At 45.8% G+C, this 26,178-nt stretch overlaps 1 protein-coding gene across 3 annotated transcripts in view; it reads right to left on the bottom strand.

Annotated features, from left to right (window-relative positions):
* The window catches only part of MSH3 (mutS homolog 3), a 1,766,808-nt gene that overhangs the window by 1,650,427 nt on the left and 90,203 nt on the right, over positions 1-26,178 (bottom strand). For all 3 annotated transcript variants that reach the window (XM_069224514.1, XM_069224522.1, XM_069224532.1), the window contains exon 3: positions 14,645-14,859. In XM_069224514.1, coding sequence (XP_069080615.1) covers positions 14,645-14,859 — 215 coding nt within the window. The remainder of the gene's footprint in view (positions 1-14,644; positions 14,860-26,178) is intronic.

Below are 26,178 nucleotides of genomic sequence, written 5' to 3'. Positions count from 1 at the left end.
CCAAAACCAAGAACTTGATTCTTTTATCTTGGACATTCACAATCAATGTACTTGAAACATGTTGTCTCTTCTTGATATTTAAAACCAGCAGTCAACATCAATTTGGAGGCCTTCAAGACTATGAACAATTATGATATTCAGAATCTAATACATTCATTAGTTACACCAAAGTTGGAAAGTGAAGCTCATCCAACTCTGGTGCGAGACTTACATTATTCAGTTCACAAAGCTGTAAAAAACAGGACTTGGCAACACCTCAATCTAGCAAATCCTACTTAAGTGCTAATGGCACTGCATTGCCACTTTTCAAGCCTTTGGTTCTTAAATGAGGGAAGCACTTCATCTGGGAATGAGGGAAGGTTTTAGAGCATTAGGTCCAGATTCAGAGGTCATCTCAAACCCTGTTTGCATCCATTCCTTTTAAACGAACTCGGACTGCATCACGTTATGAAGTGTAGAAAGTAAGGAATGGCTTGAAAGGAGAATTACTGGGTCCTGGACATTCATGGAAAATCGGATATGTATGTAATCACAAAGGAAATTAAATTTTTCTTTGTTGAACATTATGCAGGTTTGGCTGGGTAGCACATCCTGGCCTAAAGGGAGCAGCTTAAAAATCTATGAGAGCAGTGAACAGTGAAACCAATGTGTGTTTAGTGAGAAACACCCAATTAGCCAAATCTGTATTATTTAGTGCTGAAGAGAATGTGTTGCTGGTCAGTAGTGTATATCCTAAATTATTATTTTAATATTATTAAATTATATGTTTATTGAAGACAAGAGTCTTCTAAAACAATACAAAAATAATAATTTATAATTATTTAGTTAAAATATTTTCTTTTTCAAATACAGAAGCTGAACTAGAACCAGTTCAATATCTAATGAGGGAGGTCACCTGCGCCAAGGTGCTTTGAAGCTCGACAATTACTAAAATTATGTTTCATAACCAATGGGCAACAAAATCTCCTGCTGAAGTACAAACAGAAAACAGTCCCATTAAACATGACGTATCATTATTTTGCTCACAACCTCCAGATACTAATCTTATTATTAGCACTGATCTGTGAGGAAAGAGCTGAAACACTAAGTGGATTTATGTCCACCTTCACACTTAACACCTCGTTCCAAAGTCTAGTATCAGGAAGCTTTAGTCAACAAGGGAAGGGATTTTGGCACCCCAATCAATCCAAGACCCACAATAGAAAGTCTGGCTACCAAGTACAGATCATCCACAAGAAGAGGAGCAAAAACTGGGCCAAAGGGCCAATCAGTTTATTCAGTATCAGAAGTGAATAAATGTTAGAAAATGCATGAAAAGAACACTCCCCACAAAACGGCCCACCAATCCTTGAGATGTACAGCACATGTTCCAACACCCTTCAAAAGTGCTTTCCAACAATAAGATATTTTATCTTTGGGCAAAACTTAACGAGCAAACACAACATAGCAAGTGAGCCGCCAAGTTCCAGGAGGTCAAACCCAGCACTAACTTTATAACCTGAAACACAGCACAAGTAACAAGCTTTACAACTCTCTTCAGGCTGAGCTCCTTCTGACCACCCCAGTCTAAGAACGGATCTTAAAAAAAAAAATCAACTCTGCCTTGTAAGGGGCGTGTAGAATTAACTTTCCTTTGAAAGCTTTCACCAGTGAAACCCCCAAACAGGGTAATCAAATCGAAGAAGCACATTAGTTGTAGTTGTTGCAGTGGTCTTAAATGCGGCCATGTGAGAAATTCATTTCAAGTGATATCATACCTAAATATTTAAACTGGGACACTGGTTCAAATCCTGCCACACCAAACCACTACAAGTACTTAATCATGTGAGGAGCAGAGGGTAAGGCCTTGGTTATATCATTATTAACAGCCAGCGTATTCTAAATTCTAAACTGAAATCGCTATACTGTTTACTTTTCTACAGTCACTGTCTATTATTTTTAAGTAAACTAATACAGTTTACATTTTTTAAATGTTATTTTTATTTGCTGCACTATTATGGACATATTTTGATTAATTGTCCAACATAATTCACTTACTATTGTCAATTAACAATGTTCTTGGCACATCAGCGGGCTACAGTCCAAAAATCCTGGGCTCTGTAGAACGAACCAATTCTTGTTTGTACTGCAATCTCAAAACGGTGGACGTCAATTGACTAAGATGATCCTGGGTCAGGACAGCATTTTAGCTAGTATCATACATTAATATCCAGTGCCTGGATACCGTCACGGGTGACAAGTAGATGCTCTAAAAATCTAATGACTGATTTCTTATTTTTTCAACTTTTAGGGGGTCATTCTGACCCTGGCGGCCAACGACCGCGGAAGCACCGCCAACAGGCTGGCGGTGCTTCCATGGGCATTCTGACCACGGCGGTACCGCCGCGGTCAGAAACGGGAAACCGGCGGTGTCCCGCCGGTTTCCCGCTGCCCCAGGGAATCCTCCACGGCGGCGCTGCTTGCAGCGCCGCCATGGGGATTCCGACCCCCTTACCGCCATCCTGTTCCTGGCAGTTTTCGCTGCCAGGAACAGGATGGCGGTAATGGGTGTCGTGGGGCCCCTGGGGGCCCCTGCAGTGCCCATGCCAATGGCATGGGCACTGCAGGGGCCCCCTAACAGGGCCCCACTATGATTTTCAGTGTCTGCCAAGCAGACACTGAAAATCGCGACGGTGCAACTGCACCCGTCGCACCCCTTCCACTCCGCCGGCTCCATTCGGAGCCGGCATCCTCATGGAAGGGGGTTTCCCGCTGGGCTGGCGGGCGGCCTTCTGGCGGTCGCCCGCCAGCCCAGCGGGAAACTCAGAATTACCGCGGCGGTCTTTTGACCGCGCAGCGGTATTCTGATGGCGGGACTTTGGCGGGCGGCCTCCGCCGCCCGCCAAAGTCAGAATGACCCCCTTAGTCTTTTACCTTACAATGAGCAGTCTTGGATGGAATGAGTGGAGTTTTAACAGCAGTAGGGTGAAATAAACCCTTTGAAGACCCAAGAAAGTTATTTCTGGAAACCAAGACATTGCAAATGTAGTTGGAATAGCAGTGTTTTTGGCATCTGAATTACTGTCTCACAGTTATAGGTGTGCTCTGTGTTTTGCCTTGAGTACAACAGATGAATACTTCAGATTTTCTCTGATAGGGTGATTTCTGTCTCGAGGAAAACAGGAAAGCAAGAAAGCAACAGTAGAGTATGCTATTTAACAAAGGAAGTGGTCGAATGCAGGCAAAACCAGGTTTGAAAAAGATTCAAAACTATGGGATTGAATCACAAAGCAAGCCGCTGAAGAGAAGGGTTGAATACGTATTCCTAAGCATTTACCGTCTAAAAGTACTCCTAGAATGTATAATAGTCAGATTTCAGGAGTACTTCAATGCACTAATTTATGCATGATGAATTTACAAACGTCAACGCTGTTGCATGAATAAATGAAGATCAACTTGCATTTGGAAGTATGACACATTTGAAAATGTAACCGTTTTACTCTAAGGACATACCCATTCCCCTTCACTCTCATTAAACAGGCTGATATTTCCTACCATTTCTCACCCTGGAAAGACTTTACACTGCTTTTCACAGAATTAAATTTGATTGTGCTTACAGGGTGGAACACTACCTGTAAAATGCTTCTTATAAGCCACATAGCACTCACGCAAGTTTGCAAATTGCTCCCACTTCAAACCCACCCCAACATCCACAATCATGCATGGAACCCCAAATTTGCAAATGCAGCAATGCTGCCTTATTAGCATATTCTTCTTTGTGCATGTGTACTTTATGAACCTAAAATTTTAAAACTCCTGAAATGTGAATCAGAATATGAAATTTGTTTCAGAAATTGAAATTTTTGTACACCTATGGGAACTCTAGTGCAGTGGTTCTTAACCTGTTGTACGGGAATCGCTGGAGTCCGTGACACCTACGATGGGGGTCCATGACTGTATAAAAATAAAATATTATTAACAAATTATATAAATAAAAAAGCAAAATTGAAAATTATAAAACATTCCGTAAATGTGCCTTTATATTAAAATTAAAAGTTTTATGTTTTATATTGGTTTGTGAATTAAATAAAATATTTCATAATTTTGTGCCTTTGTTTGATGAATGCTTGTATTTTTTGTGTTTTAAACTTTGAAATTGCTTAGGCCGGGGTCCCTGGCTTCTAGGAACGACCGAGATGGGTACCTGGTTTCCACTAATGACTCAGTAGGGGTTCCTGGATTCCAACAGAGATTCAGTGGGCGGTCCCCCGATTCCAGTAGTGATTCAGTGGGGGTCGCCAGAAGTCAAAAGTTTAAGAGCTACTGCGCCAGTGCACAAAATTATTTATGAATCGGGTCCTATATTAAGATCGGAGTATGAAGAGGTCAGAAATGTATGTTCTGTTCTGACTCAGTAGGTGAGTTAACAGTGTCAGAGACCAAACAGCTATTTCCAAAATGTTATTTTAAGCTTGCTGTTGACAAGCTAGTAATAATAATCTGTGTGTTAGCATAAATATGGTCTTACTAGGTTAACTAAATGGTGAGCTGACAGATAACAGCTCCTCAAATCTAACAAGCATTGACAAAGCCAAAAAAGACGGACCTTGGTAAACTGAAGCATTTTTTTAAATTATTTTTTATTGCAAGTATGAACCACAAAACAAATGGAAAAGAGAAAGCATGCCACCTCTTAAGTGAAACTGCCATATGCCTGCAATAAAAGATTAAATAAAACAAAATCACTGATGTAGTTTTATTAGTTATGCATTGTAAATAGCAAGCCTTTCAGTTGTGCCAGAGTTTTTAAAGTTATTATTTGTGCAGAAGACAAGAATAAATCACCAGCTAATCAAGAATTAAAAACCAACCTCAAGAACTTACGATGTTACAACGTCACTTAAAGACTTTCCCACAACAACTTTAGACAAAAAAAAGGTTGGTAATTAAAACCTAATATAAAGGTAAAATAGAAAAGCACACTTTGAATCACCTTTCTCACTGAAGACAAATGACTATTTTTAGCTGGACTACAAACAATGTGCACAGGCTTTGTGCAGTCACTCAAAGTGAAAGAAGCCAATGGGAAAGGGGGGCTAACCCAATGTCCCATGCTATATGCTGGGCTGGGTGAAAGCAAAATGTGAATGATAATTCAGACTAATTGATGAAACCTACTGGCCAAAAGCCCCTTTATATTTATACATTAGGTAGGTTTAGAAAAAAAATACGCAGCTGGATGAATTGGAAGCTTGACTCAACTTAGTTCATCAACTTGTCATGGTTCAGTAGCAAGACATCACCTTTGGCCAATCACAATCAACAACACATATTAAAGGCTTGTTAACCACAAACCTGTAAATCATCTATATGCAGTGCAAATTCACACTGATCTTCATATATAATCCATTCTCAAGATCAAGTGCAGCACTTTGCAGGATTGTTTCATGCAAGCAGGCTCTGCATTAAGCAACCAGGCTCATTTAAGAAGGGCTTCAATTTCAGAAGTGCGTCAGCTCAAGGGAACATCTAAACAGAGGTCTAATGCACTAAATAAAAGTTGCAGATAAACGGGTTACCATTAGGGAAATATTTAGTAAGGAGACATTCACTGAGAGGATACATTGCTGGGATAAATCAATTTACAAATGTTAGCGAAATTACAGCACTCATGACAACTTTTATAACATCAATAAAATTATCAATCAAACATCCAAAGTCAAGTTATTGAAGAAAAAACTGGCATGGCAAGAGACACGTCCTCTACCCTACTGTGCAGTCAGGGGCCCAATGGAATCCTATGGAGACTGGGGGCACTTAGAAAGAAACAGCTTGCAGGTAAGTACCCGCGACTTCAGGGCACTGACCTGTGGGGGTTTAGATCAGCACCAGGGGGGTGGGGTGGGGGAGAATAGGAGAGAGGGGCGCTACAGGTCAGCACTAGACACACACCCTCAGGGACACAGGGGCGCCGGGTGCAAACACAGCGTCAGGCACCCAATGCTTTTCAATGATGGAACACCGGGGGTCACAAAGAAGCTGCAGATGGGGTCCAGGGAATTGACTGAAGAAAACCAACTACTGGACAGGTAAGTAGAAAGCCCACTGGACGTTGCCGGACTGTCGGTTGGGTTCCCCAAGGCCAGGGGAATGGGGGTGCAGGGGTACATTTAGCCTTTGGGAAAACCACACCAGATCTGGTTGCGGCCGGGGGGTCCTCTGGATTTAGGCTGCAGGAATAGTCATGTTGGTCAGGAGGGGTCAACCCAGAGTGGACTCGAGGTCGAAATCGCCTGGGGACCTTCTCTGGACCGGGGGGCCACCTGTGGGCGTCAGGTGCAGAGTGGACAGGACAAGCGGATTCGGGGCTGTGCTGGAGTCCTACTTGGAGGCTTCTTTGTGGACAGGGTCACTGTCCTCGGGAGATCTTGGTACTTGGGTAGGCAGGCAGACCTCTGGGGGTTTATAGAGGTCGATGGTCCTGCAAGAGACATCGTCTTCTTGTAGCAGCATTCTTGAAGCTGCAGACAAGAATAAATCACCAGCTAATCAAGAATTAGCTTGGCTGGGGCCAAGTCAGTTGTCATCTGGAGACGTCTCTGCTGGTATGGCTCTTCAGTTCTTCTACTTATTTTACGGTCACCAGGAATCTGGAGAGCAAGGTACAGGGGTGACCCTAAATACTGAATTTAGAAGTGTTACAGAGGTCAGTGGCCAATGGTTACTGTCCCAGAGGATTGCTACATCCTTCCTGTGCCCACTCCCTTTGGGAAGGGGGGCACATTCCTAGCCCTATCGGCTAACATCCTCAAAAACAAAATGGAGGATTCTGCCAGGAGGGTTTCACCTCAGCTCTGGGCCTCCTGGGGGTGATCCCAGCTGGGGTGGGCATGCATCCTGGTGTTTACTAATTTTCCCGCCAGACCTGCCGCCAAAAGTGGGGTCAGGGGAGGCGGGCATCTCCACTAGCTTATGCAGCTATGCCATTACCTGGGGTATAGTGCACCCTGCCTCAGGGCTGAAAGGCCAGCTAGAGGGGTGACTTACCTATGCCACAGGCAGTGGTAGGTGAGCATGGCAACCAGAGAGGAATGCCATGTTGCCTTTATCCTTTTCTCCCAATCAACACACACAATCTACAATGGCAGTGTGCATGTGTTTGGTGAGAGGCCCCTTAGGGTGGCACAATATATGCTGCAGCCCTTAGAGACCCTCCCTGGCCACAGGGCCCTTAGTAACAGTGGTACCTTTTACAAGGGACTTAGCTGTGTTCCAGGAATGTGCCAATCGTGGAAGCAGTGGTACCCTTTAGGAAAGGAACACAGGTGCTGGGGCCTGGTTTGCAGGATCCCAACACACACTCAGTCAAGTTCGCATCAGATATCAGGCAAAACGTTGGGGGGGGGGTAACCATGCCAAAAGGGGAACTTTCCTACACACAGGCCTGGCAATGGCAGGCCTGAGACATAGTTAAGGGACGACTTATGAAGATGGCACAATCAGTGCTGCAGGTCCATAAGTAGCATTTATCAGGCCTTGGGCACCTCTAGTGCACCTTACTAGGGGCTTACATGTAAACTAAATATGCCAATTGGGTAGGAGCCAATGTTACCATGTTTAGAGGACACAGCACATGCACTTTAGCACTAGTCAGCAGTGGTAAAGTGCACAGAGTCCTAAAACCAGCATAAAAAAGTTGGAGGATGACCACCCTAAGGCCGTCAGGTCGGGAGCACTACGCAACCCATTGGGAGCTCTCATCAGTAAGGCGCAAGAATCTGGAGAGACCATCAGCATTGCGGTGGTCAGTTCCCGGGAGATGCTCCACCATAAAGTTCATTCCCTGTAGGGAGATGGGCCACCTCAAGACTTTAGGATTTTTATCCATCATCTGCATGAGCCATCTGAGGGGCCTGTGGTCTGTCTGAACCCAGAAGTGAGTCCCAAACAGGTATGGTTTCTGCTTCTTCAGTACCCAAACCACAGCAAATGCTTCTCTTTCAATGGCACTCGACCTCTGTTCTTGTGGAAGTAACCTCCTGCTAATGAAGGCTTTCGGTTGGTCTAGGCCCTACTCATTCAGCTGTGCTAAGACTCCCCTATGCCATACTCTGAAGCGTCCGTCTGCACTATGCATTCCTTGGAGTAATCAGGGGCCCTGATCACAGTTGCTGTGCAAATGACTTCCTTGAGGAAATCAAAGGCTTTCTGACAAGCCTCTGTCCAGTTCGCCTATCTGGGTTGCTTCTTAGAAGGGGGCAATAATGATGCCAAATCCCTTAAAACATTGTCTGTAGTAGCCAGTGAGGCCTAGGAAGGCACTCACTTCAACTTGGGGTTTAGGTGGCTGCCAGACCATCACTGTCTCAATCTTTGCCTTGAGGGGCTGCACTTTGCCACCATCTACCAGGTGTCCCACATACATCAGGGAACCCTGCCCAATCTGACACTTCTGGACCTGCAACTGGACTCTGTCATAGGGACTGACTGGCTGCCCAAAGGACTCATCTGGACTGCTTTGCTGAGAAGGACTGCTGACCTGCTTGTTGCCCTTCTGCCCCCTGACTGCTAGAAGAACTCTGCCTTTCCCACAAGTGTTCTCCAAGGGCTTGAATTAAGCTTGCCTCCTGTTCTGAAGTCTCAGGGCCACACAGACTTCACCAAAGAGAAGAAAATCCGTGTGTGTCGGAAAATCAACAAAATGCCTGCAGAAATCGACGCAGCGCCTGCTCCTTCTCACCAACGCATCAAGGATTTTCAATGCATTGTCCCTGGGAGTCAAAATATCCCTGCATTGTAGTGAGGAACCAAGGCTGTACTCCTTGAAATCGAAACATCACCTAACAGTCTGGAAAGAAATGAAGCATCGTCAGTGCCGTGCTGGAAAATTCAACGCAGCACCTTATTTGCCAACGCATCTCCTCCTCTGCAACCCCTGTGCATCATTATTTTTTACGTATCCCAGTTTCTGTGTGTTACAAGGATACAACCACTGAATCTTAAGGATTAAGATTCATTTAAACCTTTAAAAAGTGATATCTTGACTTCTGCGTCCTGGATTTTTGTTGTTTTGGTCTTATTTTATTCAGAGAAATATTATCTTTTTTCTTAAACTGGTGTGGAGTACTTGTTGTTGTGTTTTCACTATGTGCCGGTATGAGATATTGCACAAATACTTTACACATTGCCTTCTAAGTTAGGCCTACCTGCTCTGTGCCAACCTACCAGAGGGTGAGCACAGGATAATTTGGATTGTGTTGTGACTTACCCTGACTAAGACTGTGGTCCCAACTTGGACAAGGGTGTATACATCTGCCAACTAGAGATCCAATTTCTAACACTTAGGATAACTATAACAGGTTAATTTAAATGGTTTTGTTTGTTTAAAACGGTATGCTTTAACTGACATTTACAGTCAACTATAGCGTCCCTTAAACCTTTTTTTTTTTCATCAGAGAATATAATACTCTCTACGAACAGTGTTGTTTTTGCTAATACCTTTGGTGAAGTTTGGCAAATCTTCAAAAAACTTTCCAAAAACAAAAACAAAACTGGCCATCCACAAAATCTCTTTCCTCAAAAATTACGAGGTCATCTTTCACATATAAGCTTAGAAAAAAGAGGAGGGGGGGGAGGGGTTGTCTCCCAAAACATTATTTCCAATTGTAATGCTCTTAGGAAATTTTGAGAAGAGATTCAGAAAAAAACAGCTGAATGGAAGTGAATGACATTTGGCAGAAAGTTCGAATTTTTCCTCAGAGAACATACTTTTCTTGATTTGGGGTAGATTGGTTAAGCCGTTTTTGAGAATCTTGAATTTAAAGATATGGCTGGGTGGGCTTGAAAGGAACCAAAAATAGGTATATCTGGACAGTTGTTCCCATGAGACTCCTGTAGGAGTGTCATGGTACCATACATTTAAAAAAATGAGGGTTTCTGATTGGCCGAGAGAGCTATATCTCCCACTGGGCTTTTGACTGGCTGTCCAAAACTGGCAGTAAAATGTTGCAGCTGCCATTAGAGTACATGGCAACTCGGCCCCGTGTCCTGACCAAATTAAAAAATAAATAAAGAGGTATGGTAGTACTTCTTGACCCCTCTGCACTCAACTCGATCGGGGGACCAAAGGGATCCCTGGGGCCCAACAATAAAAAGAGTAATGAATTGTGCCCAGAGCGGCTCTCCTGTGAAGTACAGTGGTACTCCTGTGGGAGTCAAATGTAGGACCATGCAAGCTTCACTGGTTGGTGCTTTTAAAGTCCCACGGTACCACAGAGGTAATGCTTGCTCATGGTACCACAGGAGTATATTCTCCCCATTCCCTCCCTCGCTTCACACAACTGCCATCAGTGATGTCATCAATGATGACATGTAACATGTCATGAGTGATGTAATTTGTGAGGTCATAAACTATGCATGACAGGACACAAGCTATAGTTAGCTCAATAAACTAACACACACACACAGACACCCCCCTGTATAAAGATGTAGAGATCTCTTCCAATTAGAGGGAGAATCAAGATTGGTTTCAAACCCTTGAAGTGAGTCTAAGGTTTGTCTTAACTCCATGGAATTGCAACTTGCTACCTAAACTCACAGACAGGGAAATAGATCTGCCAGATCAGATGTGGTTGACGGGTGTTCTTTTCTTGGAGGACAGGATGCCAGGGAGGGACAGGACACCTATCTTATCTGCCGGGTGTGCAGCTTTGAATATGCCCTTGGCTGAAATCATTTTTAAAATATTGACTGTCGCAGGCCAAAAGCTAAACAACTGGAAATGGCTTAGACTTTGAAAGCGAACACAAAAATATCCCTCCTGTTCAATATAAGAGGATGTGGACCAGGAAAAAACATTTTAGCTTCCTCAGGGTGTTGGTGGGAGAGAGGGGGCAATATCTCGGACTTCCCCTACACATTGCTGAGCACTCTACACCTTAGAGGTTACAAACATACATGGTGATATACAGTACTGTTGTGATAAGAGTACTAACACTCTGCAGCGTGTAATTCGTCCAGGTCCACAGCTGAGGCAGGGACATCACTTCCTTTTTGAGGACGTGAGGAGGAGCAGAGGCAAGAAGGGAGAAGCAGAGGCATTCTTTAATTGATCAATATAGATACAACATGGTGCAAGACAAGCTCCCCCAGAAGTACAAGAGCATTGTAAGAGAGGGCAATGATAATAAGAATAGTTAAGTAAAATACTTGTCTCAGTGTCAGCTTTTAATGGGAGCTAAAGGCACAACATCTAGCAACGAAGGAGGGATCCAAACCCATTGCCGCCATTCTGTCCCAGTCAATGTAGTTGTGGCTGGCACTATAATACAAGTAACAGGGTCGGCTGTACAGAGTGCAATGCCTTGGTGAGACAGAAGCAGGGAAAGTGCTGGAAGTAATCCTCACCCTTCCATTCAAAGCTGAGCTTCCACGACCTTATTCTCTGACCGAAGCAAACACATGGGAGTGTGTGCAGAGACGAGTGAGGGACAAAGAAGAAATGCAAAAATGTGGCAATCCATCAGCCCTTCAATGTCCTTCCAGCCAGCACATTTTGAAAGGGAATCATGCATATGACCGTATTTCTAGATTCTCCCGACTACCTGTGTACCATGAGTACTGCTTGAGTACTTGGGATATTGGGGTAACTTCTCTTTCTGCAGACACATAGGATATTGGATACCCCCATATCTGAAGAGAAGCATGCATTATTAACCAGTACAATTACTGACTTGAGTATGTCTCTTGGCCCACCTACATCCCCTTTCTTTCCATTCATTCACAACTAAAGAGTGCAGGAGCAGAGATTTTACTGATTAAATTTATAATTGATAATGTACTGATCACTAGTTAACTAATGTGTGATATTTCCTAATGAATGCTAACAAAACGGGTGACTTTTGTAAATGGCCACCATAATCCATTTTGTTTTCTACTTAGGCTAACTTTAGTGGTAATAGAGTGGGGTTTTTTCAATTTCTCAATGCTTACTTAAAAGAGTGTGTTTATTAGTTTATAGACGTGTAAACAGCTACCTCTAGTGGGATTTTCTGTTATGTCTTACAAGGTCAGATTTATTAGGTCATTGCTAGAGTTTGACTGTCCTATTGTTTAGAAAATGTCACTAACGTGTGGTGTTTCCTCGAGGATGGACGTAGATGCAACATTGTTAGACGTTTCTTCCTGAATCTGACATTCTGACGAGTTGGAACAATGATCCACAGACGAGACGGAAGAGAAGAAGAAATTGTTATATATTGTGTTTAGCTAATGATTTCATCAATGAGAAATTGTCGAATGAGAATTCAGTGTACTATGAATGTGTAACTTTTACTTATCTAACATTAGTATTATTGGCTAAATGTACAGCATCCCATGTCCTGACCAATCATGAGTTTTGTGAAAGTTAATATAATATTTTGTCACTTATTCTTTGGGTACAGAGAGAGCTATTGGCAGAACATACAAGATTTTTCCAGAGTTAGATTAATGGGGGGTTTTGCAGTTATGCAGACTTGGGAAATGTATAGATCGTTCCTACTGATGGTGTCCCCTTACTGAAGCGATCTTTCTGTTATCTTAAGGGGAATGTATAAATTGCAATTGTTATACGTGTCTTTTGTTTTACAGGTACCAGCTGCAACTCATGAATTAATTGCTGCATAGTAATAATAATATTATTTTGATATATCCTGAGTTAGTATGTTTTTCTAAATTAGTGTTTCTACATTTTTTTACATGAAGCCCAACATGTTAATGCTAATTAGAAGCTAGTGAGGGATTTTGTCTTTACATACTTATGATTCATACTGACACTCTTTGATCTATTGCTTCAATGTATATTATTTCACTGGTGCAGATTTTGGTGTTATTAAGTTGTGTCATTATACTCGAATTAATTTGTTTACTTGCTTTGATTAAAATCAGAAGTTTAAGGCATTCTAACCAACCACTGATGATTCTTTATATGTATCATTTGTGTTTGAGAATTATTTTTGTGACTTTAGCATTGTTAATATAGGGAAATAAATGTATAAACCTTCTTAATAAACTGGTGTGGTCATTGCAGTGTAATTAGATTATTGATTTCATGTTTGTTGATGTTTATTGTGAATGATTATGACATATACTATTGACATCCCCTCTATTCAATGTTGTGTCGGTCCATTGGCCTAAGGCGCGAGATCCACCATTTGGTCTGAGATAACAGCTAGGATTTCTACGCGCTACAGCAAGCGTGAGCTAATACTTTGGATACCCCCATATCTGAAGAGAAGCATGCATTATTAACCAACCAGTACAATTACTGACTTGAGTATGTCTCTTGGCCCACCAGAGCAACATGAAACACAAACTGTGTGTCTGAGTACAAAACATGTTAATTTGCAAGTATAAAACTGTGATACAAGGGTGGCCACTGCAAAAACTGAAAATACTACCCAGGATGGGTAAAACTTCTGATTGTGAATTAGTGTGTTTTTTACAAGACAAATAACTGTCAATTAAAGACTGAAATAATGTATGGGAAAACGTGGACTGTGGAACTTGACATGCGGAAATAAAAAACGATCTGAGTCCACAGAATGTTAAATGTGCACAACAACAAATATTTTGAAAATCGTCTCCGATATATTATGGTACTGAATTCAAACACACAGATTTTGTCCTAATCCACCTGAAAAAGTGTGCCTGTCAGGCCAAAGGCATAGATAAAGGATACTGTACTATGCTGTGTGATATTTAATACAGCAAACCAATTAGAATTAAATGCCTCTCTCTGAAAAGTATAGCAAACTTTGTTTGCTATCTTCCTTATAGCTTAAAAGATTAACAGGATGCCAAACTAAATGTACTCCATGTTTTGCTATTAAGAAAAATTAGATGTGCTGTAAGAATGCCTAAGCTGATTTATTTTTTAAGGGATGTTTATTTGTTTTAAAATGAAAGACCACTGCATTACATCTTCCACAACATCGGCCGTCATTACAAAGAGGATAGAGTCATGCCCCAATTCTACCCTGTAAGATCCCCCAAACCCCCAACACGGTCAACGGCACTCTATGAAGTCCATATTCAGTCCTTTATGCCGACGATTCAGTGTTTGAAGTTACAGGATCTTCTCCTGTCTTCCCATAAAATGATCTTCATTTGCTCATGACCTTCTCAACTTCCAAGGGCAGCCTCTCCCTTTATACACCTGCACTGCCTCAGGGCAGCCTCTTACTTTATGCACAACCCGCTTTACAAGAAGCAAAAACGGCACGGAATGTGTTTGCTCAATTGTTGCACCAGTTCAACACTATCCGTGACAGACTTCTGCTGTTATCTTGATGACATCAGTACAGAATCCTTGCAAGTCTCAGACACAGTAGAGTTAAAGAATGGCTTGGACAGTATTCTGCCACTGGGGCGGTGCTCATTCTAAAATTATGATTAGTGTGGGAACTGATCATCCATGCGATAGCTACATATATTTTCACACTGTACTTTTAACTGGATAGCTAAAGCACTGTCAAGATTAAACCAAGTGCAAAAATCAAGTTATCTACCAGGAACAGAGAGTAAACGGACAGCAATAACTAGCTTGCTCATCTTAGACAATGGTCAACCCACCAGAGATTCCAACCAGAATACACGAATAGAGTCTGCCTGAAGGTTTACGTACCCTCTGTGTTGCTTGACCATGTGGTGACTCAGAATAATCAGACATCTTCCTGCTTTGAACACGTCCAACATCTTTGTGCTGATCCGAACAATCTACTTTTTTTCCTCGACAAATCTCTTCCTCCGCTCCAAATGTGTGCTCTGGTGCACTGCAGAACGCCCTCAGTTTGCTCAATGTCTTCGGGGACATTTTGTTTGACTGAAAATCCTTTACATCTTTAGAATAGAAGCAGAAAAAAATGTATAATTTAAAGAAATCAATACAAAGCTTTTGCAGGAGACAAACACAAACTAAAAAAGCTGCCTAGTTATACTTCACTATCATTAGGTCTTTTTAAGAACATAATCTGGCATATCAATGTGAGGTGATTAGCACCAAAATTGGTCGAGAGCAGTGATTTCCTGCATTCCGTAAGTGATAACAGACAAAATGTTGTTGGCCTTGGAAAGAAATAAATGCCATTGAACATGCTGCTTAATATTCAGCTGGCAGACTTGTTTGCCTTTAGCTCAGACAGTAAATGTTCAACCAGAAACATAAGGGTTATCGTTTTTATTTGCTATTTTCATGCGAAATACATATTTAATTTGGTATGTTCCATGTACCAATTTGTTCCCCCCACTTTTGCCATTGTTCTCCCACCCACAGAATGTTGAAAGCAGAGTGTTTGTTTGACCAGTTGTGGCAGTTAGGATAAACGTTCATTGACCCTCTCCCTTTCTCACGAAACCTGGAAACAGTGTGGTTTGTTACTTGTTGACTGCAATAAAGATGTCAGTCAATCCACCTCTGTGTTTTAGTATTCACTAGGCTGGAAAAACAAGTTACTTACCTGCAGTAACACCTTATCAGGTAGAGACTATATCTAGCTGCAGATTCCTTACCTTTGAATTCTCCCCAGACATCAGTGAGGATCTGGAAGATTTTTCGTGAGAAGTAATCCTCTGCATCGGTAGGTGGTGTGAATCGGCTCCGCGTCCATCATCAGTTTCTTTTCTCGACTTTCAACGGCAAAAGCGTGGCACCATGAAGAACACAGACCACTGGGGTCTAAACGAGGGCCCTGAAAGGGGTCATCCTTGTCCCTAAAAATCTGTTCACAGAGCGGGGAGGATGGTTGGGTCCCTAAGGGATCTGCAGCAAGGCAGTCTCTACCAAATACGGCGTTACAGAAGGTTGTTCATCTGTTAGAGACTTCTAGCTGCAGATTCCTTACCTTGAATAGATACCCATTGTAGGAAGCTGGCCTGGTGTGTGGTGGGTACCTAAGGTACTAAAACTTTATATCAGGTCCAGGTATCCCCTATTAGTGTAGTGTAGGCAGTGTCTAGAAACCAGGCTCTCTAGAGGTAGCTCTGGGTGCAGCCAAGCTAATCTAGGAGACCTGCAAAGCTCATGCAGTACCACTGTAGTCACACAGCACTTACACACATGAATGAAAACACTCAGTGTTACGAAAATAAAGGTCCTTTATTACAGTAACACAATACCAAACACTAGATAAGCAATACTCCAATAGGAGGTAAGTAAACACATCAAATATGTACACTAGCAATCAGTAATAGGCATGTAAAGTGATAGAAAACAGTGCAAATAGCAATAGACAATTCTGACCCTAGGGGGAGCCTAAACCATATGCTAAAATATGGAATGCGAATGCCGGACCCCCACCTAGGTAAGTGGAATGTGTACAGGGGAGCTGGGGGAACCCCAAAGGTAAGTATCACAGTGCCCCCAGCGACGAGGAAGAAAGGAGTAAGTTATTGGATTTTCTCCAAACCACCAAAAAGGACTAAAAATAAGATAACGGAACACCCAGACAGGACTGCAAGAAACCAGTGGTGGATTCCTGAAGAGGAAGATCTGTGGAAGAAGGGGACCAAGTCTAGAAGTCACAGAAGTTTCCTGTGGGAGCAGGAACCACTACCCACCCGTCTGTGGTTGCAGGGGTTGGTCGATGGTAGGACTAAGACGGTCAGCAATGCAGCTGTAGAGTCAGTGAAGAGTTCCTGGAGGATGCAGTCGACGTCCCACACCGGATGGAAGATTGCAGTCAGTTAGTGGTGTGAGAAACCACCAACAAGCCTTGGCAAAGGCAGAAGTCGCAATGAAGAAAAAGTGAAGCTGCCGGGGACCAGCAAGGTCCAGGAGGCCTCAACCCACGTGGAGAGTCCTGGGGAACCCTCAGCAAGGCAGAGAGTCCACAGAAGAAAAGGCAGCCCGACAGGAGATCCACTGGAAGAGGAACCAGGAGTTGCAGAGGAGCCCACAAAGCACAACTGAAGAAGGGACGCACACCGCAGGACAAGCGCTCAGAGGGCTGTGTGTCGCACAGAAGAGTGCTGGGGCTATACGGAGCCTGAAGATCCCTTGGAGGAGATGCCAACAAGCCTTGGTAGCTGCAAGAGACGTGGTGCATGGGGTACTGTCCTGTGTGGGAAGGCAAGGGCTTACCTCCACCAAAGTTGGATAGCTGGTAGAGAGGACCAAGGGGACAACTCCAGACCACCACCTGTGTTGCAGGATCCACACAGCTCAGGATGAGAGGAGATCCACACAGCCGGTCGTCGTTGTACTTGGTGTCTGCAAATGCAGGGGAGTGACTCCTTCACTCCAAGGGAGATTCCTTCTTCCTTCTCATGCAGACTGAAGACCTGCTGCCCTCAGAGGATGCACAGCCGGAGGAAATGGGGCAGAAGCTGAAAAACAATCCTGCAAGCAGAGTCTTCGTCGTGAATGCAGAGTGTCGGTTCCTGGAGGGTCGAGTCGTGGTTCCAGTGGCTAGAAGTGTAAGTAGAGGTTGCAGAAGAGTCCTGCTGGAATCTTGCAAGCCGAATCTGAGGACCCACCCAAAAAGGTGACCCTAAATAGCCCTGAAAGGGGGGATTGGTCACCTAGCCAGGTGACCACCTATCAGGAGGGGGCTCCGACGTCACCTGCCTGACCTGGCCACTCAGATGTTCCCCGAGGCTTCCGCCCACCTTAAATTCAAAATGGCAGAGTAGGGACTGGAGGTCCCAGAACCGGTGCAGAATGGTTTATGCAAGGGGGGGGCACAAAATGTGCCCTTCAAAGCATACCAGTGGCTTGGGGAGGCTACCCCTCCCAAGCCATGCAACACCTATTTCCAAAGGGAGAGGGTGTTACCCCCTTCCTCTACCACAGGAAATCCTTTGTTCTGGGCTTGAGCTGATCAAGCAGCAGGAGAGCAGAAACCAGTATGAGGGGTGGCAGTAGCTTTGGCTGCCTGGAAAACCCCAGAAAGCTGGTAAGAGCAATGCTGGGGGTCCTTTAAGGAGCCCCCAGAGTGCATGGAATCATACTTCCAATACTGTCAACAGTATTGGGGTAGGATTCCGACATGTTTGATACCAAACATGCCCAGGTTCGGAGTTACCATTATGTAGCTGGATATAGGTAGTGACCTATGTCCAGTACACGCATAAAATGGCATCCCCGCACTCACGAAGTCCAGGAAAATGGAACTGGAGTTCATGGGGGAACTGGAGTTCATGGGGGCACCTCTGCTAGTGGAGGGGTGCCCTTACACACAGGTACTTGCACCCTGCCCTCTGGGCTAGGAGGGCCTACCATAGGGGTGACTTAGTGACCTCGTTCAGTGACCTGTAGTGAAATGGTGTATGCACCTTTTCACACAGGCTGCAATGGCAGGCCTGCAGACACATTTACATGGGCTCCCCATGGGTGGCATAATACATGCTGTAGCCCATGGGGATCCCTAGTACCCCAATGCCCTTGGTACCATATACTAGTGACTTTCAAGGGGGTACCAGTATGCCAACTGTGGGGTGTGTGAAGTTCAAGCAAACAAATTTACAGGGAGAGAGCAAAATCACTGGCGTCCTGGTTAGCAGGATCCAAGTGAACAGAGTCAAACACCCTGACAACAGGTGGAAAATGGGGGTAAGCATGCCAAGAAAGAGGGCACTTTCTTACACCCATGCAATCCTTCCCCGGAGATGGGTCTGCGGATCAATTTCAAACAAGGAAGTGCTGCAGGAAAGAAGCAGCAAAGTGCCCATCCCTACAGAGATGACTGCCCAGGCAGTAGTGTTTGGTAAACATGTGCTGCCTGGCTGATTTTCAGGACCGGAACTCTACGTGATAATGCGGTGATCGCAACTTTGGTGGAATGAGCTCGCAAACCTTCTGGAGGTTGCTTCTTGGCCAGTGCATAGCAGATCTTGATGCAGAGTAGGACTCAACTAGAGACAGTTTGCTTCTGCACCGCCCGACCTTTCTTTGCGCCCACATACCCCACAAAGAGTTGGTAATTCACCAGGAACTCTCGGATTCAGTCAAGGTAGAAGGCCCACGCTCCTTTTGGGTCCAAATGGCAGAGTTTCTTCTATTTAAAGGCACCCTTCCATGCAGACCACCAGGACCAAGAACCAAACTCAATGATGCCATCACTGAATTCATCACCCCGCTCGCCACTGAATCCGAACACTGCGTCTTCCTAGGAGACCTCAACTGTCGCCTGGGCGACCCCACTGACACCAACTCCAAACCTACCGGAAAGACTGGACAACATCGGCCTCAAGCAGCTGGTCACAAGCCCCACGCACAAAGCAGGACACACGCTGGACCCCATCTTCATGTCCAGCAACAGAACCAGCTACAGCCCCACCACAGAACTCACAACTGGTCGGGCCACTACATCGCGTACTTCACCCTCATCGGATCCCCCCAGCAAGCCTCCCCATCCACCACAGCACCCACTCCAGTGGCTAGACCAAGGTCACTCAGCAGCAAAAGACCAACTCCCTCAGCACCTCACAGCCCGTAACCACCAACTTGGATCACACAGTACAGAACTTTAACAACTGAATCATCAGCTCCGTCTCACTGGTTGGCCGGACCGAACCAGCCAAGACCCACAGAACCACCAAAAAAGCCAACTGGTATACCCCGGAACTCAGCAAATCAAAACGCAGGTGCAAACAACTGGAGAGAAGATGTCGCAAAAGCATGAACCACATCTACTGAGCCAACTTCAAAACGGGCCTCAATGACTACCACCGCCAGATCAAAGATCCCAAAAATATAGGCCATGTCCTGCCAGATGAAGAATAACTCCAACCAAACCAGGGAACTCTTCACCATTGTCAGTTTGCCCTCCCATCAGCCATCGAAATCTCCACTCCCCCTCATAATAACTCTGCAATGGCCTCACCAACCACTTCAACAACAAGACAGAAACCATCTACAGTAACTTCGATCCCCAACCCTACGATCTCCCCAACATCCTATCAACTGCCACCGGTGACCACCAGCTCACCACATGGGGACAACTCCGAACACGATCACACTCATCAGCTCCATCCACTTGAGAGCACCCACCAACCTCTGGCCCACAGGATCTTCAATCTCGGAAGAAACTAGATCAGCCGCCAGCTCACCACCATTCTCAATGCCTCGTTAACCACAGACACTTTTTGAGAACCCTGGAAACACGCAGAGATCAGACCCCTCCTCAAGAAGCCCTCTGCAGAACCCAGTGAGCCCCAGAATTACCGCTCAATCTCTCTGGTTCCCCATCAAAGTCCTGGAGAAGGCCATCAACCTCCAACTCACCGAACACCTGGAGAGAAACAACCTGATATACCCCTCCCAATCCGGCATCAGAGCCAGTCACAGCACTGCAACAGTTCTGACTGCCTCAAAAGACGGCACCCGTGCCCTGCTCAACAGAGGAGAGGCAGCCGTCCTGATCCTGCTTTACCTCTCTGCCACATTCGACACTGTCTCCCACCACACACACTAATCAACAGACTATGCCAGATTGGAATTACAGATGATGCACTCCGATGGCATCCTTCCTCACGGGACGCACCCAGAGAGTCCGCCTCCCCTTTACCTCACAGGTCAAACACACCATCTGCGGCATCCCCCAAGGCTCCTTGCTAAGCCCAACACTCTTCAACATCTACAGGACACCACTTGCAGACATTGTGAGATCGCACATCAACATCATCTTCTACCCTGAACACAAGTAGTTTGTCTTCTCGCTCTCAACAGACACCACCAAGATGAAGACCAACTTCCACAAATGTATGAAGAACGTATCCGCCTGGATGAAGGACAACTGCCTCAAGCTCACCACAGACAAAACTGAGGTTCTGATCTTCGGCAGACACTCAACCCTCTTGAACGACTTCTGGTAGCCAGCAGAGTTCAGACCCACTCCCACACTGAAAGGTCATGCCCGCAACCTCAGCACCATTCTCAACATCAAACTCTCTGTGAAAAACGCCAAGTCAACGCTGTTTCTTTAGCCTGCTTCCACACACACTGCAACATCTTTAAGTGGCTCCCCATCAACACGAGGAAGACTGTTACGCATGCCCTCATCACCAGCTGACTGGACCACAGCAACGCACTGTACAAAGGCACCACCACCAAAATCATGCAAAGATTTCAGACAATTTAGATGGCAGCTGTCAGACAGATCCTCAACCTGCCCAAGAGAACCCACATCACCTTTTACCTGAAGGACCTCCATTGGCTCACAATCCAGAAAAGATGCCACTTCAAGCTCCTGACCCATGCCTACAAAGCCCTCCATAACCAAGGACCTGCCTATCTGAACCACCGCCTTCACATCCACCAACCGACCTGGAACCTCCACTCGGCATATATCGCCCTTGCAAAGATACCACAAATATGCCACTGCCGCACCGGAGGACGCTCCTTCTCCCACCTTACCACCAAAGCCTGGAACACCCCCCACCTCCGCGCCCTCGCTGACCCACTTCAGAAAGGCACTGAAAATACAAATAAACACCTGCAGCAAGGGCCTGGATATCCACTCGGGTGACAAGCCACACTATACAAATAATACCGGATTGCCTGATTGATTGATTCTTTATAAGGATGTGGGGGGGGTGTACAAAATAGGCAGAGTGATAGATTGGCCTCTATGAAAAGATGTGATCACTTTTGGTAGACAAGAGGCCCAGTTTGTCAGGATATATAAAGAGGTAAGGTGCCTTAGATTACAAGGTCTGCAACTCACTCCCTCAGCAAGCAGATGTAATTGCCTCAATGAAGGCAGTTTTCAGTGTTAGAAGCCTGAGGGGACAATTGTGTAGAGGCTCAAAAGGAGCACACATCAAAGATGTTACAACCAGAGTAAAGTCCCACTGGGGTATAATGAATGAAGGAGGAGGGAAGAGATGAATAAGACCTTTGAGGAACCAATGAACAATAGGGGTCTTTAACAAAGAAGGTTGATAAGGCAAACGTAATAAGGCAGAAATGGCAGTTAAATAGCCCTGAAGAGTGCCCGAAGCAGAGGCCTGCTAGGTGAGGGAAAGAATGAAAAGAAAGATTTTAGAAAGCGGGCCAAAAAGGCTTCAACAGCTCCACACCAAGCCACAATTTTTTTCAGCAGGCGACGTACACTGTCTTGGGGGGAGGGATGCCTGGCTGCCAAGAATATGTTACAGACTTAAGGGAGGAAGGTCAAAAGCTGTCAACTGCTGCTGCTCAATCTCCAGGCAAGAAAGCGAAGAGTGCACAGGTTCAGGTGAAGAACCTTCCCCTGTTGCTGCAACAGAAGTTCTACCCGAAGGGGCAGCCTCATTGGAGGATCGATGACCTTGCTCAGTAGCTCGGGATACCAAACTCTCTGTCCCCAATCCAGAGCCACAAGGATGACTTGGGCCCAGTCGTTCCTGATCTTCTTGAGAACTCTGGGCATGAGTGGTATGGGTGGAAAGGCATACAGGAGGCCTGAGTTTCACTCAAGATGAAAAGTATCTCAGAGCGAGAGCCGCCTCTGAAACTCCAGCGTGCAAAATTGCTGACCCTGCGCATGTAAGAAGCTGGCTCTTTATAGACTATACCAAAGTAAGGTATAGTGTGCATTTACTTTTGCAGTAGTGTGGTCGAACAGTTAAACGTATCAGAGGGTAGTGCAAAGCATTTGTTGTACACACACAGTCAAGAAATGAGTCACAGACTCAATGACCAACTCCTGGCCAATGTTTTAGGTATCAAAAATATAATGTGTTACTTTATTTCTAGAACTTAAAATATTTTTAGTGCAGATAAGTACAGTTTCAAGAATGTATCACTTCCAGGTATCAAGTGCACTTTATTTAAAATTCACAGATAAAACAGTTTACAGGTAAGTAATACTCTTCAGTTTCAAAGGTGGACACTCTCATATAAAGCAATGCAGTCCTAGGGGAGAAAAAGTAACAACACAATTTGCAGGTAAGTAGTCGACTTACGATACCAGTCTTCAGGTATTAAGGTGTCCACAGGGCAAAGTTTACGAAGACACCAAGGGTGCACCACCAGCAACACGGCCCGGAGGTCAATGTTGGTGTCGGGTACCCAATGGAATCCTATGGAGACGGGAGGCATTTAGAAGAAAACAGCTTGCATGCTCAGTACCCAGGACTTCAGGGCACAGACCTGGGGTGTTTAGATCAGCACCGGGGGTCACACAGGTAAGCACCAAACACACACCCTCAGCCCCGAAGCCAGGGAGCTGCAGGTGCAGGGGTACCTTTAGTCATTGGGAAATATTCACCAGAGCCGGTCGCAGTCAAGGGGTCCTATGGATATAGGTTGCCAGCGTCGTCGTTTTGGTCAGGAGTGGTCATCCCAGGGTGGACTCGAGATCTGAATCACCTAGGGACCTCCTCTGGACCAGTGGGCCATCTGGACATGGGCGCAGAGTGGGCAGGACCTGCGGATCCGGGTGGTTATGGAGTCCTTCTTGGAGGTTTCTTTGTGGACAGAGCCGCTGTCCTCGGGAGATCTTGGTCCCTGGGAAGGCAGAGAGTCCTCTGGAGGTTTGTAGAGGTTGCTGGTCCTGCAGGACGAGTTGTCTTCTTGTAGCAGGAGCCTTGAAGCTGCAGAAGGGCCGATAGGGCTGGGGCCAAATCCGTTGTCGCTGGAGTCTTCTCTGTTGGAGCGGCTCTTCAGTCCTTCTTCTTGTTAGGTCACCAGGAATCTGTAGACCAAGGTTCAGGGGTGACCCTAAATACTAGATTTAGGGGCATTACAGGTGTCAGAGGGCCGTAGCCAATGGTTACTGTCCCCAAGGGTGGCTACACCCTTATTGTGCCCACTCCCTTTGGGGAGGGGGTCACATTCCTAACCCTATCGGTTAATATCCTCCACAGTAAGATGAAGGATCCTGCCAGGATGTGTTCACCTCAGCTCTGTGCACCCTAGAGGTGGTCCCAGCTGGGGTGGACACTCCTCAAGGTGTTTACTCATTTTACTTCCAAACCTGTGGGGCTTGGTCTGGGGGGGCGGGCATCTCCACTAGCTGGAGTGCCCTGGGGCAGTGCAACAAAAGGCAGGAGCCTTTGAGGCTCACGGCCAAGTGTTGAGGTTCCTGCAGGAGGGAGGTATGAAGACCCGCCACCCAGATCAGACTTTGTTCCTGACCACAGACAGCACGAAGGCTCTCACCCCACCGAGTCAGAAACATGTCTGTTAGTGGCAGGCTACCACTGACCGGTCAGCCTTACCCTCGAGGGTTGGGTGAAATACAGGGGGCATCTTTAAGATGCCTTCTGTGTGCATTTTTCAATATATCCCACACTGGCATCAGTGTGGGTTTACTGAGCTGAGAAGTATAGCTACTTTCCAGTCTTCAGTGAAGCCATCATGGAGCTGTGGAGTTCGTAATGACAAACTCCCAGCCCATGTACTCAATATGGCCACACTGCACTTACAATGTCTAAGAATGGACTTGGACACTGTACGGGCATATTGCTTATGCAGCTATGCCAATACCTTTGGTATAGTGCACCCTGCCTTAGGGCTGCTAGAGGGGTCACTTACCTATGCCACAGGCAGTGTATGTGGGCATGGCACCCAGAGAGGGCTGTCATGTTGACTTTACCTTTTTCTCCCCACCAACACACACATTCTGCAATGGCAGTGTGCATGTGTTTGGTGAGGGGTCTCTTAGGGTGGCACAATACATGCTGCAACCCCTAGAGACCCTCCCTGGCCACAGGGCCCTTGGTAACAGTGGTACCTTTTAGAAGGGACTTAGCTGTGTGCCAGGGGTGTACCAACTGTGGAAGCAATGGTACAGTTTAGGGAAACAACACACGTGCTGGGGCTCAGTTAGCAGAATCCCAGCACACACTCAGTCAAGTTAGCATCAGATATCAGGCAAAAAGTGTGTTTGGTGGTGGGGGGGGGGGGAGAGACGGGCCAGCGTCAGGGGTGGGGTGGGGTGGGGGGGGGGGGGGGGAATGACCATGTCAAAAGGGGCACTTTCCTACAGCGCATTCTCAGCAGAGGAGAACATATCTAACCATGACTCTCCCCGCTGCTGAAAGAGACCATGCGCCACCGCCAGGTGGAGATGCCATTTGTGATCCGCTAGGCATCTTCTGCTGAGTTCGTCTGCTCTGGCGTTCAGAGAGCCTGCCAGATGATGAACCACTAGGGATATGCCCCGCTGTTCCAGCCATGTCCAAAAACACAGAGCCTCTTGACAAGTGGTCCATGAGCCCACCCCTCCCTGTTTGTTGCAATACCACATGGCAGTGGGGTTTCCCAAGAACACCAGCACTAGCCATTCTTTGATGGACGGTAGAGAGGCTTTCAATGCTAATCATATCATTTGGAGCTCCAGCAGGTTGATCTGGAGGCAAAATATTCCCTGAACACCAGAGTCTTCTGATCTCCACCCTTCCCAGAAGGCCGCCGCATCCGCGGAATGATGCATCTGTCACTAGTGTCAGATCTGATTGTGGACAGGCAAGGGGTCTGCCTCTGAACCAATCCTGGTTCGCTAGCCACCACCTCAGGTCCTTTGCAGTTCCTTCTGAGATTTGGACCATGTCAGAGAGATTCCCAAAAGTCATGCCGTGTTCATGGTCTGCAATGCCACACTGGCAGAAGAAAACATCTTCTCCCCAAATGAATCCAGACTTTTAGATTCCCTATCTGAGGAAGAGGTAGGGAAAACGCCGTAGGAAGTTGAGACTTGGACCACCAAGCTCTCAGGGGTAGGGTGTTGCGTGAGAAAGGTTGGATCCCCAGGATTGGGGGGTGATGGCAGCAGTCAACCGGCCAAGTCACAGGAGCCCCTGTGCTGGCTTTAGACCAGGTCCCCAAAAGGACATCTGTGAGGGAATCACTAAAAGGGAGTATGGGTTCAGATGTGAAAACTCCCTGCTGTGGTACCTCTGTCAAGACATTAGTCTTGACTGCCACTGAGGATAGTTGAAGATTGAGGACCTCCGCAGCCCTCCACACCACCATTGCATAGGATGCCCCTTCCTCCGCAGCCACAGTAGAGGGAGAGAGCATACCCGTATCTAGAGAAATATCCAGTCCACTGACTTCACCCAGATCCTCACGCCAGTCCATTTCTTTGTATTAGGGCTCAAAATCTAAAGGGTGCAGCAACCATTGCCAATCCTCCCCAGGCCTAGCCCAAGGGAATAGAGCTCAGGATCTGATCTAGGAAGCAAAGTTCTTGCAGGAGTTGGCTTCAGGCGATGCACATCTGCCTCCGTGTC

Source organism: Pleurodeles waltl, chromosome 1_1 (genome assembly GCF_031143425.1).
Source record: "Pleurodeles waltl isolate 20211129_DDA chromosome 1_1, aPleWal1.hap1.20221129, whole genome shotgun sequence".
NCBI classification, from domain to species: Eukaryota; Metazoa; Chordata; class Amphibia; order Caudata; family Salamandridae; genus Pleurodeles; species Pleurodeles waltl.
This window is presented reverse-complemented; position numbering and strand designations above follow the sequence as displayed.